This window comes from Styela clava, chromosome 10 (assembly GCF_964204865.1).
Source record: "Styela clava chromosome 10, kaStyClav1.hap1.2, whole genome shotgun sequence".
Taxonomy (NCBI): Eukaryota; Metazoa; Chordata; class Ascidiacea; order Stolidobranchia; family Styelidae; genus Styela; species Styela clava.
This window is the reverse complement of record NC_135259.1, coordinates 14,768,261-14,783,362: the sequence shown is the minus strand read 5'-3', so window position 1 is coordinate 14,783,362 and position 15,102 is coordinate 14,768,261. Positions and strand designations below refer to the sequence as shown.

Here is a 15,102-nt window from a genome sequence, read left to right as displayed (position 1 = left end):
TGCCTTCTAATGACGATATTCAATATTTTTTTTTATTTTTTAGAACCCATAAAAATATTCTTATTTTATTAATACCAGAAAAAAAAAATTAGTTAGCCCAAACGTAACATTACACTTCACATTGTCTATTTATATGATAAAATTTACTTTTTGTAAATTTTACATTGTTAATTTTAAAGCTCTGTCTTCTTCTATGACAAATGATTATTAACGAATTTCTTGTCCAATAATCATTTATTTTTATTGAGTTCACTCTTGAACTGTAAAATTAAAACAATGTTCTGTGCAATGACGTCCCTTCCCCAGAAAATGCGTTTTCAATTTTGTATTTGAATATCTTATTTTATTCGGATTACGAAATGTCTATATGTATTTTTATCTGTGACAACACAACGGTCTACTATATTCTATATGGCAACTATTTTTAATTTAGCATTTAGATATTTGGTTCAAAATATATGTTGGTTGATTTTGAAGAATATATGTAGTCCAGCCTAGCATAGACAGCTGTTTCCGGGCACGTTTTTGAAGTTGACACATTCGTATGATTCTTGAGAATTGTAACATGTATTGTATCGGATCTGTAGTTTTATGTTCTTCTTTAGAAATGGTTTTGAAATTCAGATGTGAATCAAATAGCAGGGATGTCTTCGGAGTTTCATCTTAGATGCAATAGCAAGAACATATATCACAAATCTCACAGGCTTGATGCCAAAGGCTTTAGAGCCCACTAGGCCTAGGGGGTCACAGAGGGGTTGCTGGGGCGCCACAATGCCAAACGCAGAACTAATTTTACATTTCTTTTCACAAGAAAAATCGCCGTTCTTTTAATTTCATTGCTTGATAAGGTTATTTCACAAGTTGTTTTTATTTTGTTGAGCATGAATTGTTTGAACATGATTAGATTTGAAATCTGCCAATCATAATAACATTATAAATTGCATTGGAATGATAAACGAGGGGCCATGAGTGCTAAAAGTCTCCGGAAGGTAGCCACGAGTCATAAAAGGTTGGGCATCACTGCTTTAGAGGCTTGGACAAACCGCCGATACCTTCTCATATGTAATATTGCTGGCGTATTTAGATTGGTGCTGCTGTGGCTGTACTAAAGAAGAATATCTAATGCGATTGGTTCACAATAACCGTCCGAACAACAAACTTTTCCTTACGAAATGCTGTTGTCGTAGTTGTCCTTATCAGACATTATACCGGATTCTGTTCTTTTTAACACTAGGAACTAGTCCCATCAAGATATATCTTTGCGACACTGCAGCGTGGAACTAATTTAAAATTTGCATTTTGTCAGCAAACTACATTCATCCTATTTTGCTTCCGCTTTTCGTCCTTGTGTGTGCTTTCAAATCAAGGAAGCGTACTGGAGATATGAATAAAAAAACGTCCGTGATTTTTTGGTAACCTAAAATTACTACGAATAGCACAATCTCCTTCCACGAAATAGTATAATTGTAAGCTTTCGGTCAAACAGAGGTCATATAAGTTATTCTCTTGGATCAACGACTTGACATCATATTTTCATCAATTCCCTCTTGTTTATCTTATGCTGAAGTGGCCAGTTCAGCCATGACATTAAATATTACCTTAATTTTATAAAATACCCGTTTTTTTTAAGTTTGTATAATTTATTCATGTCCTTCCTGAATTTTTATTTCCTCATGAAAACTATGACTCCGGCACCGAAGCAATTTAATTCACAATTCAGTACCTTATGGTAACAGGTCCACATATTTATTTAAGATTCACTCACAACGGCGAATCAGATCATAGAAGCTTTGCTACGGAGTAAGTATTTCAAAAATATTTTTATTTTTTATATATTTAAAATTTTTTTTTAGTAAACTTGGTTCCAAATTACAACAATAATAAATTTACTCTTCCAATTTTATTGTAGCGAGTGAATAAAAATAGCTCTTCTGAAGAAGTCAGATGGGGTTTACTCCGCTAAAGTATGTTTTGAATAGTACCGGGAAGGAACACGCAGATTATTCGGCGCGATCTTTCTTATATTTTAATGATATTTCTTTGTTCATATTCGAAGCATATGCTTATACCGTTAAATGGGAATGAGAAGTAGAGATACGAGATTCAGCTAATAAAGCTGTATCGACAAGACGTGAATCATAATGCGTATAACGGGATGCTTGATCTTAGATCTAAAGGGGGAGATTGGGGATGTGAGCTACCAGACTTAGTTAGTAAAAACATATACATTTATATACATAACACATAGCAAAGAAGGTGTAACCGTTCAAACGTACTTGATTTTTGATAAATTGATAAAAGTGTTCACTCTCTAGTTTTTTTTTTATAATATTAAACTTTACTTGCCTGCCGACAGATCAAAAGGCCGAATGGCTTCAACTTGGCTCCGGAAGACCGGAACTAGCTGGTGGAATGATTACACAAAGGAAAGAAAATGTTGATCAATGGGTTACTTCTTTCACAGGATCCTGTGGCCTGACTACTACTATACAATAACACAAGGCAGAAAAGGAAATTACAGATGATTTTTTGTTCTTGTAGATCAGTGGTTTTTAACCTTTGTGAGCCTGCCGAACTCCCACGCAATTTCGCAAACTCCTGTCGAACCCCAAATTTTCTGAAAATAAGAGCGCAAGCTGAATTTATTAAGGGTAAGCCTATTTTGTACACATTTATAGAAAATTTGACCGTCTGCAATTGATAGAATATGAATTCGTTGCCTTACTGTTGAGCATAGGTTGTTTTATCGGGTTAAATTTGAAGGACATGCTTTGTCAGGAGAGTGTCAACCACCGAAAGAACCCCTGGTTGCGCCATTGGTTATAGCAGAATAAATTGCAACAAACTGTAAACTTTATTTATTCATTAGATTTATTAGTGACACTTCTGCTGCTGTTTTTCGGTGACCAGCTGAGAGATACCAAGTTCAAGACCAAGTTCTTTTTTTAGATGACATAATTCACGAAAAAGACTCCTCGGAATTGCAAAGACGTTGTGGTCCAATTTTAGACACCAATACGCCGTGTCGAAATGACCATTGTTATTTCTCAATGGCGTCGCCAGAAAAAGCTGGGTTTGGCATTTTCGATTACCTGATGATTTCAGAATCCAATCGAATAATTGTTTCGAATGGAATCTCGAATACTTGGGAGTCAATGGGAGATATGTAATTGGTTCTGTCAGCAAATGAATTACTGGAAACATAAAATACATCATTAGGACCAATTGCAGAGCGTCCACACACAATACCAAAACGCTCATTTATCAATAACTTTCAACAGAGAATAGTCATATGTCAGAACTGCATTGAAAAAATATGGCTAAAATATTAAAAAAAAAATTGCGTAATTAACCTCGGCCATTGACAAGAAGTAATAATCAAGATGGCGGCAACTCGAAATTTTGCTCTGAACCAATTCGAATAACTCACTATTCGAGTATTCGGTTCGAAGTGCCCAGCCCTACTCGTTGGCATTTTTTTTTTTTGTTATAAAAGTTGTGCCGATGGAAAGCGCAAAACGACGAAAGCAAAATTGCAACATTGGTGGTCTCGAACTTGAGATACCGTATCAAAAACAAAAGTGGCTCAAGTCATACACATCACAGATTTTAACTTGCCGTCGGATGGGTATAAAAGCATTTACCTATTGTTTCACAGAAACAGAGATACGATATGTGAAAGCGGCTAAGCGCTATAAGGTCGTTGACGGGTGATGGTATTTTTACTCAAAGCTCCGCCACGAAACATTCTGTTCCGGAAATTCTATCTTTTAGTGAAATTCAAACTGCCCTTATTTTTTCATCCATTTATGTACACTTATTATAATCAACTTGTTCGTAAAATTGCGTTACGTTTCATTAGTAGGTTATAAATAACATGTCGTTTACGCAAATATTTAGGTTCAAAATCTCGAGGTTTGTAATAACAACCTTAGATACTTGGAAGTCAGAAAGAATATAAAAATGATGTCATACGGAGGTACATCCAATCTCCTCTCATTGACAGGTAATAAATAAGCTATTTTATGAATGGCCTGAATGTTGAAATTTGGATATCTGCCTTAAATTATGATTTTCTTTAACATATTTAATTGGCTCGGAAATAGAAATACTTCATAATACCCAACAAGTTCACAGGACCTTCGCCGAACCCTTAGTACAGCAGCACCAAACCCCAGGGGTTCAATCGAACCCAGGTTAAGAAACACTGTTGTAGATAGTTGATTTACTGTCAATTTTGTGATAATTTCGTTAATATATATATTATGTGGTCGATATTTCTTACAAATTCACGAATAACTGAAAAAATGAACTATTCATACGTCACCTATTTAAGATTCGCACCAATCTAGTTCATATTTAGACATTTACTGGAAACTCTGACAGAGACACCAAGAAAATCGATCCCTCAATCTTGGCAGGGACACATCTATATACACGTGCGCTACAGTCTAAAATCTTACCTCCTCTAGGTGGTGTCTTTGTGTATTGCTATCTTTGTTTAATGATAATAATATCTAAATAATCGTATACTAATCTTGGAATATGATGGAATATTTTTCACATATTTGGGCGTAACACGGTTTGAATCACTTGCTTTGTTTTCAATTTACATTTTTGAGACAGCTTAGTCAAATACTGATCTGTGTATATTTCGTAGGATCGATGTTAAAAAATGGTTCCAATTAAAGTCAAAAGATATTTGATTAGCTCAGCCACATAACCCCATTTTTGTACCTTGATTGTAATCGAATTTGGTTATGAAAAAAAACGAGACCGATGACGATTATTGATAATTCTGTATATCGTCTATTCATGTCCTTCCTGATTTTTTAATTTCCGTATGAATTCCGCAATTGAATTCAGTACCGTATGGTAACACGTCCACGTAATCATATTTATTTAAGAATTACTCACAACGGCAAATCAGATAATGGAAGCTTTGCTAAGAAGTAAGTATTTTAAAAATATGTGATTTTTTATATATTTAAAATAAATGTTACATTAAACTTTGTTTGAAATTACGACAATAATAACTTTACTCCTTTTCAATTTCATTGTAGCGGGTGAATAAAATTAGTTACGTTCTTGGTTAGTTAGAAATTTTGGTTTCATCACTATATATTTGTGTCAAGAAGTGTGTTTTCTCAACTGTTATTTATACATCGATCATACAACTCTGCAATCTACGAACAATTGGCCTTACAACCCATTATGTGCTTATTGACTTCTGAAAAAGTCAGTTGGCGTTTACTCCGCACTTAAATAGTACTGGAAAAGGAACACGCAGAATATTCGGCCCATCCTTTTCCTATATTTGATGAATATTACTTCTTTCATATTCAAAGGCTTATACTGTTTAACTTCAATGGGAATGCGAAGCAGAGATGTACCAGACTCAGCCATAACAGCTTCATTGATATACGACGAAAATCATAATGAGTATGACGGGAGGCTTGATAACATATCTATAAGGGAAGATTGGGGATGTGGCCTGTCAGTCGTAGTTCTTAATAACATATACATACGTAGCAACACGTAGCAATTGGTGTAACAGGAAGGTTAAGTGGTGTAAAAAGGTGTAACAGTTCAAACATACTTGATTTTTGATAAACGTGTTCACTCTCTAATTTTTGTTTTATAATATTAAACTTTACCTGCCTGCCGATGCCGACAGATCGAAATGGCTAATAGCTTGCACAAATAGATTTGCACCAATATAGTCGATATTTAGACATTTACTGGAAACTCTGACAAAGACACCAAAAAAAGCAATTCTTCAATTTTTGCAGGGCCACATCTGTGGGAACCACATCTGTATACATATGCGCTAGAGCAGTGGTTCTCAACCGCCGGTCCGCGCCAACCTTGCTGCTGGCCCGCCAAATATTTTTCCGTCATGTTTTTACGTCCATGTTTATTTAACCCATTTAATACAAAATCAATCGGAACTCCGAAGTATGGGAACCAAAATGACGTAGTATGTGTACCAGGTTGGGGTTAGACCATAATTCCAGGTACAAATACTACGGGAGTCACTAGGCTAGTCGTTGAACAAATCCCTACACACAGTACGATACCTGATTGAGGACTTAGCAGATCGCACGTTCCGTAATTTGACAGTAGTCCTGTAATTTACCAAGATTTGATGGAATGGAGGATAGAATGGAGGAAAACAAACAACATTATTCAAGTATTATCCAGTTTTTTTTATAAGCAACCCAGCGGTGAAAACCAAGTTAGTGTTGACAGGACAGATGAAGAGATTGCTACTTCTACTTTACAACATGCCCCGAAACAACCTTGCAGCAAAGTTGATATGGATCTGGTATGATAAGAAGTATTTGGAGCTAGGTTTCACTACTACCAGCAGCGAAAAAGCACCGCTTCTCCTTAAATTGAATTTATTCTTTTGCACCGCCTACTTTTGTCGTAATTGCATTCTTTTGATTAAGTTTTGTGTTCATGACATTTATGGGTAATTTTGAAGACCCGCCGGTCCGCGAAATTTGTTTTGAAATTTTACTGGTCCGCGAACTGAAATAGATTGAGAACTACTGACATGACAAACTTCTCATGTGATACTCTTGAAATAGAAGAAATATCGACTATTTCCAATCCTAGTAATCTCTCTATTTTCCATATGAATATTCGGTCAATTCAGAGAAATTTCGATTATTTGATAAATCTTCTGTCTGAATTCCAACACCCACCTCATATCATTGGAATCAGTGAGACCAAGTTGAAACACAACCCCTTGGCAAAAATCAACATTCCTGGTTATAACTTCATTCATCAACCCTCTGATACAAATGCTGGAGGGGTAGGATGCTATATCCGAAGCAACTTAAAATTCAAGATTATCCATGATATAAAATTGAATCATCCAGATTGCGAAGACCTCTGGATAGAGTTAAATAACTCGGATAACCATAAAACAGTCAAAACACTCATTATTTGCATTCTATACAAACATCCACGAAATGATATTCCAACCTTCACAAGTGCTCTTTCTGCTGTTCTTGAAAGAATATCGACCAAACAATTCATTTTGCTTGGAGATTTCAACATAAACCTCTTGAAACATTCCTTGAACAAATCCATATCTGAATACATGGATATGATATCTTCATATTGCACGGTGCAGATCATCACAAAACCTACCAGAGTCTCAAGTTCATCTTGCACATTAATTGATCATGTATACACCAACATCATACATAAAAAAATCCATGCTTATGTCATATCCTGCTCGATAACCGACCACTTTCCAGTTTTGTGTTCTATTTCCGACATATCTCTCAACAGTCGTAACGAACCTCGATACAAACGAGACATGAAACAGTTTCGCATCGACAATTTCCGAGAGGATGCTGATTCAATCTTCACCAGCTGGTCTTCTACAATAGTACCCAATAGGGAAAACTTTGATGCATTATGTGATGATTTTATCTTCAAAATCAAAAATCTTATTGACAAACATGCCCCTATGAAAATGCTATCTAGAAAAGACCTGAAAATTAGGAAAAAACCATGGTTAAGCAAGGGTATTCGAGTGTCAATCAAAAATAAAAATAAAATGCGCAATAAGTACTATTTGAAAGGTAACATGTCACAGCAGCATTTGTACAAGAGGTATTGCAACAAACTGAAAGGAATAATAAACAAAGCTAAACAACTTTATTATCATAATACGCTAAAGCAAAACCGAAACAATATAAAGCAAACATGGAGAACAGTCAAAGAAATAGTAAATGTTAAGAATGACAAACAGAATACTATTACAGAAATTATGTTACAAAATAAAATTATTTCTTCTGACAAATTGCTGATAGCAAATGAGTTCAACAGCTATTTCACTAACATCGGTCCAAAATTAGCCAGTGAATTTAATGATGTTTCGGATTACAAAAAATATTTACATCTGAAGATCTCACAAATCATATTTCTTCAGCCTGTTTCACTCTCTGAAATTATATGTGGTATTTTAAGCCTGAAAAGGGGCAAAGCTGTTGGTCCTGATAACATTCCATCATGTTTCCTTCAGCATATTGTAAACATAATATCGCCGGCCCTTTTGATTTTGTTCAATGCGTCAATACAGTTGGGTATGTACCCTTCAGTTTTCAAAATTGCTCGAGTAACACCGATTTTCAAATCTGGTGATAATAAATTAATATCTAACTACAGACCGATTTCTATCCTTTCTTGTTTAAACATGCTTTTTGAAAAACTAATATACGAAAGAATGGTAAAATTTATTACTAAACAGAATATAATTAATAAGTCTCAATTTGGATTTAGGGACAACCACTCAACTAACCATGCTATTTTAGACATGATGTCATACATCTATGACAAATTAGAAAATAATGAGATTGTTTGTTCTGTTTTCATTGATTTAAAGAAAGCGTTTGATACAGTTGACCACAAAATTTTGCTTCATAAACTATTTAATTATGGATTTCGTGGACCCGCCCAATCACTTTTAAAGAGCTACCTAACAAACCGAGTACAATTTGTAAAAATTGGTGAAGTAACATCTGAGACTTTACCAATAGTTTGTGGCGTCCCACAAGGATCATGTTTAGGTCCAATCCTTTTCTTAACATATATCAATGATCTCACCAACTGCTCAAACTTATTAACGAAATTATTCGCCGACGACACCGGCCTTCTCTCCAGTCATAATTCAATTCCAACTTTAGAGAATAATGTGAACTATGAAATGATGAAGGTGCATGATTGGATGGTATCAAACAAACTGACAATTAATATTGAAAAATCGAAATCCATGATAATCACTCCTCAAAAGCATCAGATAAACCATGACTTGTCAATAAAAATTGATGGTACCAAATTAGAAAATGTGTTATCATACAAGTACCTGGGAATTTTTATTGATTCTGGTCTTAAATGGGACAAACATATTGAGCATGTGGTAAAAAAAATAACCAGAGCAGTTGGTATCACCTACAAGCTCAAACAATACATGCCTACATCTACCCTGCGCTCTGTGTATTTTTCACTTTTTCAATCTTATGTCCAGTATGGAATCGCAGCATGGGGAGCTGCTGCACAAAAATATTTAAGACAAATTAATGTTTTACAAAACCGAATTGCTAGATCTCTTTGCAATGCAGCACCTAGAACTAATATTAATCATCTTTATTCGTCACTCAACATTCTAAAATTAACAGACTTATTCAATTTTGAAATTGCAAAACTAATGCATCAACACCAAAATAAATCCCTACCCGAAGCATTCGATAAATATTTCACTAAGCAGTCTAAAACACACACACACTACACCCGATCTTCTGTGCGTGGAAATTATTTTGTGCCCAGATATTCCACTGCAAGAACACAAAACTCAATCAAGTATACGGGCATTAAAATATGGAACAATATTCCACATGAAGTAAAATCACATGGCTACACGACTTTCAAGAATACATATAAAAAATATTTAATCAAAAACTACCGGTACCGTTAGTCTTCATAAACTGTGGTTTTGCTGACAGCTGGACAATGTCATACAGCACCATACCGGTACCGTGGTAACCTACCGGTACTGTCTTCTGTGTCATATAAACGATAGCGGCTCATTAGTTCGCTCCACTGTGTACCGTGATATAGCTTCCGAGTTATCTAATATGGTATTATCTTACTTACTCACATATTTTCAAATTTTCTGTCTCTATAAATCAGACTCTGAAGCGCGTGCGGTCGCTCAGCAACCTGAACAATTTTCCAGTTCGTTGACAAATGATTGCCCTCCGTAGCTAACCAACTGTAACTAAGATGTGGCTGGAGTCGCCTCCGATCTGGATATATGCGCCTAACATCGGCCTGGTGCCAAATTTTATTTTCTACCCTAAAAGTTTTATGTGGATGGTTGTACATTGAGTATGAATTGTGCCTTATAATTCGTACATAGAGGTTGCTTAATTCAATTTTTCTCATCAAATAAAATGATCGCTCAATTTAATGTTGCATATGACAATATATAAAAATTTAATCGCTGCAATTGTACAAAAACACAGCTGAATGATATGGTGATTTATTTTTATAATTACTGTATATCAATTGAATTTTCCCGACTTTTATTTTTACTTTCTCTCCCAAATCATATATAATGATTCATATCAACCTTGTTGATTAATTTATGAATGGATAAGCTTTTCTTTGTGCATATTGCTTTCACTTATTTCAATTTTTTATTATTGACTCGTTTTTAATCTTGGTGTCGCAGACTTGTGATGACCATTCCTGGTCCTTCGCGACTTCCTGTCAATTGCGATGAAATCCGTTACTGTATTTGAAATGTACTGTAATACTGAATTTGTATTGTGATTTCTTGCACGACGAAATAAACTTATTGTCTATTGTCTGCGCCAGTCTAATATTTTATCTCCTCTAGGTGGTGTCAAAGAGTTTACGATCAAATTTATTTCATTTCTATCTTTGTTTAATGATATTATCTAAATACTCGTATACTGATCTCGAAATTATATAACATATCTTCTCATTTATATTATATGAGTATTCACGTAACCATCGGTAGACGATATGACGTAATATATTTCACATATTTGAACGTAACAAGGTTAGAGGCTTACATCACTTGCTTTGTTTTCAATTGGCATTTTTGAGACAGCTTAGTCAAATGCTGATATGCGTATTATTCATAGGATCGATGTCAAAAATGTTTCCAATAAAAAGATATTTGAATAGCTCAGCCGCATAACGCCATTTTTGAACCCTATTTGTATATGAATTTGATCTTTAACAGAAAAAAGATGAGACCGATGACGATTTACTGACAAAAACAAGGTGACAGCGATAAAATAAGTGGGTATGGCGAGATTCGGCTTAAAAAATGTTTAATATGTGAATTTGTAATATTGGTTCAACCATGGCCTCTCCCCAGTAAGTTTAAGTCTAAGCGAGATACAAAATAAGATAATAAATTCAATACAAGTAGACCAGCTTCATCTCCAAAAACAACCTGTGCATGGTACAAGGCAGTGCAAGAGCATGACTATTTCGTGATTGCTTTGTTTACTTCAAGCAGGTAATTATACCTAGTTAAAGATTGATTCTGCTTTATATTGAATATACATTCTGTACCATCCATTGACAGGCGACGCTGAACTTTGAATTCTTGAATACAATTTCAACAATGACTTTTGTAATTTTTCACAGTGCGTACGATTACGAGAACCGTTCAAATGATGAAGTGAGTGGATACGGAAGTCTAACTAATCATTTGGTAAAATACGCCGGCAAGTTAGCATGAAAGTTAGATGGTAGCTGGATATACTTTATTCATTACCCTGCAGCTTTATTAGTATTATAACTTTATTGCAAAGTATCAGAAATTATTTAATTTTAATATATTATTTCATTTGTTTTTAGACCTTAATCGCAAAAATGAAGATTATTTTAGTGTTATATTTTTTCCTTTTTCTACAATTAACTAGCTGTCACATGCCAACAGTGTATGAATTTTGCTCGCATGTTGTAGCAAATGGGGACACGAGTCAGCTGACTTGTGATTCCAGTCAATGTCAAGGCAGACCTGGTAAACGCGGATCACAGGGACCAAGAGGATTAACAGGAGTAAAAGGTCAAAAAGGCGAACAAGGAACTGCTGAAAATCAGGAAGAAAAAATTAGAGAACTTGAAAGTAATTAAATATCATATTCATTAATTACGTTTCATTGTTATGTATATCCTTCATTGACTACACAAAAATAGTGATTCAGTAACAAAGTTCTACTTGTATTGAGCTCAACTCTTTTTTTAATATATATAGTAGCTGTACCAATTGAAACAGCACATAAAAAATATCTATAGTTAGCGCTAAGCTGCAATTCACAAAGTAGACCGTTTCTTAGTATTATTGGGTCAAACGAAATTGTTTACGTGAGTTCATGTGATGGCGTAGAATTCAGTCGCTTTTGAGCATAGTAATGGGGCTAAAATTCAATCATTTAACCAACCGGATGTCTGAAGCTACTGACTTGAATTAAAGAATACGGTATCGACCATCAGTGAAAACACCCAACCACTAATTTAACCTACAAATAGTGTGATATCATGTTGCGTGGTACTCTTGTACTATTATGTACTATTGTCTGACTCCAGTTTATAATTTTAGGTTCGCTTGCAAAGACAAGTCGGATTATTGAGGCTTTACCAAAGAGTAAGTATCAAGAAAATCGAATTTAGTTTTGTAGATTAAAGTTGAACGCAAATATCCAACGTCACAAAGACCATCAAATTATATATATTTGTTGGTCAAAATGGTGTGATAAATTTTAATTTTTGTCGATTTTTTATGTTATTTTTATTGGATGGAAATAATAAACTTGACTATGACTATGGTCTCTATACACTTTTAGTTCTTAGCTGCTCAAAACTAACTGATTATATTGTTGTCGAAGTAGTGGTAGAGAGTTGAGCGCAAGATTTCATTGACTAATACAATAGGCCTTTAAACTTGAAAGTAACTTTTGGTGTTAACATTTTATGGGGACATCACGATTCATGAATATTCCGTTAGGCATTATACCTGTAGTATAATGTGCGGTGACGTATGGTAGATCCAAGATATTTCTTTTTTCAGAGTTTTCCATTGATGCTATTCATGTATTTTAATATCGTGTTATTATTTATTCTAATATACCCAAATATCATTACAGGTGCATATTGTTTTATGGGAATGAGAAGCAGAGATATACCAGACTCAGCTATTACAGCTTCATCGATATACGACGTACATCATAATGCGTATGACGGAAGGCTTGATAACAGAAAAAAAACAGGAGATGTAGCAGCATGGGCGGTCCGGCAGAGTTAGTAATAACATATTTTGTAACATTCAATATCAATTAAATAGAATATGACAATTCAATAATGGGCTACTTGAATTTTTGATAGATTCATAATAAAAATTATTGCCAATGATGAATTTAATTTATGTATTGCCAGATCGAAAGGGCGAATGGCTTCAAGTAGACTTCGGAAGGCCGGAACTAGTTGGTGGAATAATTACACAGGGAAGAGAGAGTATAAGTCAATGGGTGACGTCTTTCACGATTTCCTGTGGTCTTAGCACTAGTACTCTGGCTACCGTCCAAGAGAATGGGGCACAAAAGGTAAGGTGGTTCATCAATCCTCTTTCATGCTTGAGTTTCGTACATTGTAGTTGGTTTTGTGACTGAAAATGCGTCAAAATTGTTTCTGAAAACAATGTGTAAATGGCATTTTAGGAAAAATAAATGCGAAAGTAATTTTCATGACAGAAAAAAATGATGATAATAATTGACAGTTACAAAATGTATTTTTGAATAATTTTCATATTTTTTTGAATAAAACTATAAGAACTTGAACATGGGATAACAGTCAACCACGATCGTGATAGGGCGAACAATGTATATATATATATATATATATATATATATATAACTCATCGCATAAACATCTTGATCGATTAATAATATAATATCAACATATGGTATAAAAAAGTAATTTAACGTTTTTCTTCTCTTCTTGAATTGAAAATAGTTCTGAACAACTTTATTATTGAATACAATCGTTCTAAGCTTTGTGCCATATATCTTTTCTTCGGAGCAGTTATCAAACCACGCAACCTAAAGTTAAATATTTTTCTATTCAGATATTTGCAGGTAACTCTGACAGAGACACCAAAAAGATCAACATGTTTCCAAAACCAATAACTTGTCGATATATTCGGGTTTACCCTCAAACATGGCAGGTTCACATCAATATGAGGGTCGAATTTATCAAGGGAATGTGCTATGATTTGTACATATAAAGTGGAGATAACAATTAGCTATTATTTGTTGAAGTTGTTATTACTTCATTCGACGAAATATATTCATTCCTAATATTATTACAAACCATTCTTCTTATTATCAGAATCTATAAATGATTGATACTCTGATTCAAGCTCCTTTTATTGACGATTATAAATTTACCTCTATTGATTCAATATTTATTTATTATTTAAATCCCTTAAGATTTATTCCCATCTTTGTGATCGAAAAAAACTTTGGTTATCCCGAATGGAACATTACAACCCACATTGTCTATATTAAAAATTTATTTTTGTAAATCCTATATTGTTAATATTAAAGCTCTTATTATATTCGGGTTTGGAGATATTCATATGTATTTTTATCTGTGACAAGACAAAAGTGTACTATATTTTATCTAACAAATATTTTTAATTTAGCCTTCCCAGAATGCAAAAGATTGAAAAGATCAAAATGATATTGATTTCAAAATATATGTTGGTTGATTATAATGATTATATATATGTGGTCTAGCAGTAGCTATGACAACTGTTTCCGGGGAATGTTTTTAAGGTTGACAAATTCGACTGATTCAAGAGCATTGTGACATAGGTATATATAGACTCAAATCTGTAGTTTTGTGTTCCATTGGTAAGTGTTTGATGTAAATCGAAGAGCAAGACTGTCTTCAGAGTTTCATGTTAGATGCAATAGTTAGTATGGTAACGTTGTATACATATATATAACTAAAAATTTGCCTATACATCCAACTCATATACAACCAATCAAATCAAGATATATATATAGCTAATGTCTCATGCATATACAACCAATTTCATTCATAGAAACATCTTATCACAAATCTCACAGTATTGAACATATTTGGATTTGGAGTCTGCCAATCATAATAACATTATAAATTCCATGGGAATGATACATAGGTGGCCATGAGTGCTAAAAACATCCGGAAGGGAGCCACGAGTCATAGAAGGTTGTGAACAACTGCTTTAGATGCTTGGACAAACCCCCGACTCCTTCTCATATGTAACATTGCTGTCCTATTTAGATTGGTGCTGCTGTGGCTGTACTAAAGGAGAATATCTAATGCGATTGGTTCCCAATAACCGTCCAAACAACAAACTTTTCCTCGCGAAATGCTGTTGTCGTTGTGAGAAATTATACCGGATTCTGTTCTTCTTGACTCTAGGAACTCTTCCATCAAGATATATCTTTGCGACATTGCAGCATAAATCTAATTTGAAATTAGCTCTTTGTT

At 34.2% G+C, this 15,102-nt stretch overlaps 1 protein-coding gene across 2 annotated transcripts; it reads left to right on the top strand.

Annotated features, from left to right (window-relative positions):
- Nucleotides 1–10,623: 10,623 nt before the first annotated feature.
- Nucleotides 10,624–14,338, top strand: LOC120333506 (lactadherin-like). 2 transcript variants are annotated; one of them, XM_078117127.1, is made up of 7 exons: nt 10,624–11,077; nt 11,147–11,242; nt 11,422–11,692; nt 12,167–12,211; nt 12,711–12,863; nt 13,000–13,166; nt 13,688–14,338. In XM_078117127.1, exons 2-7 carry the CDS (start codon nt 11,186–11,188, stop codon nt 13,844–13,846), a joined length of 852 nt encoding a protein of 283 aa, XP_077973253.1. In that variant the 5' UTR covers nt 10,624–11,077; nt 11,147–11,185; the 3' UTR covers nt 13,847–14,338. The 2 variants fall into 2 exon arrangements, with proteins under 2 accessions (XP_077973253.1, XP_077973254.1); XM_078117128.1 differs by having other exon boundaries at nt 10,624–11,242.
- The last annotated feature ends 764 nt before the right edge of the window (nt 14,339–15,102 follow it).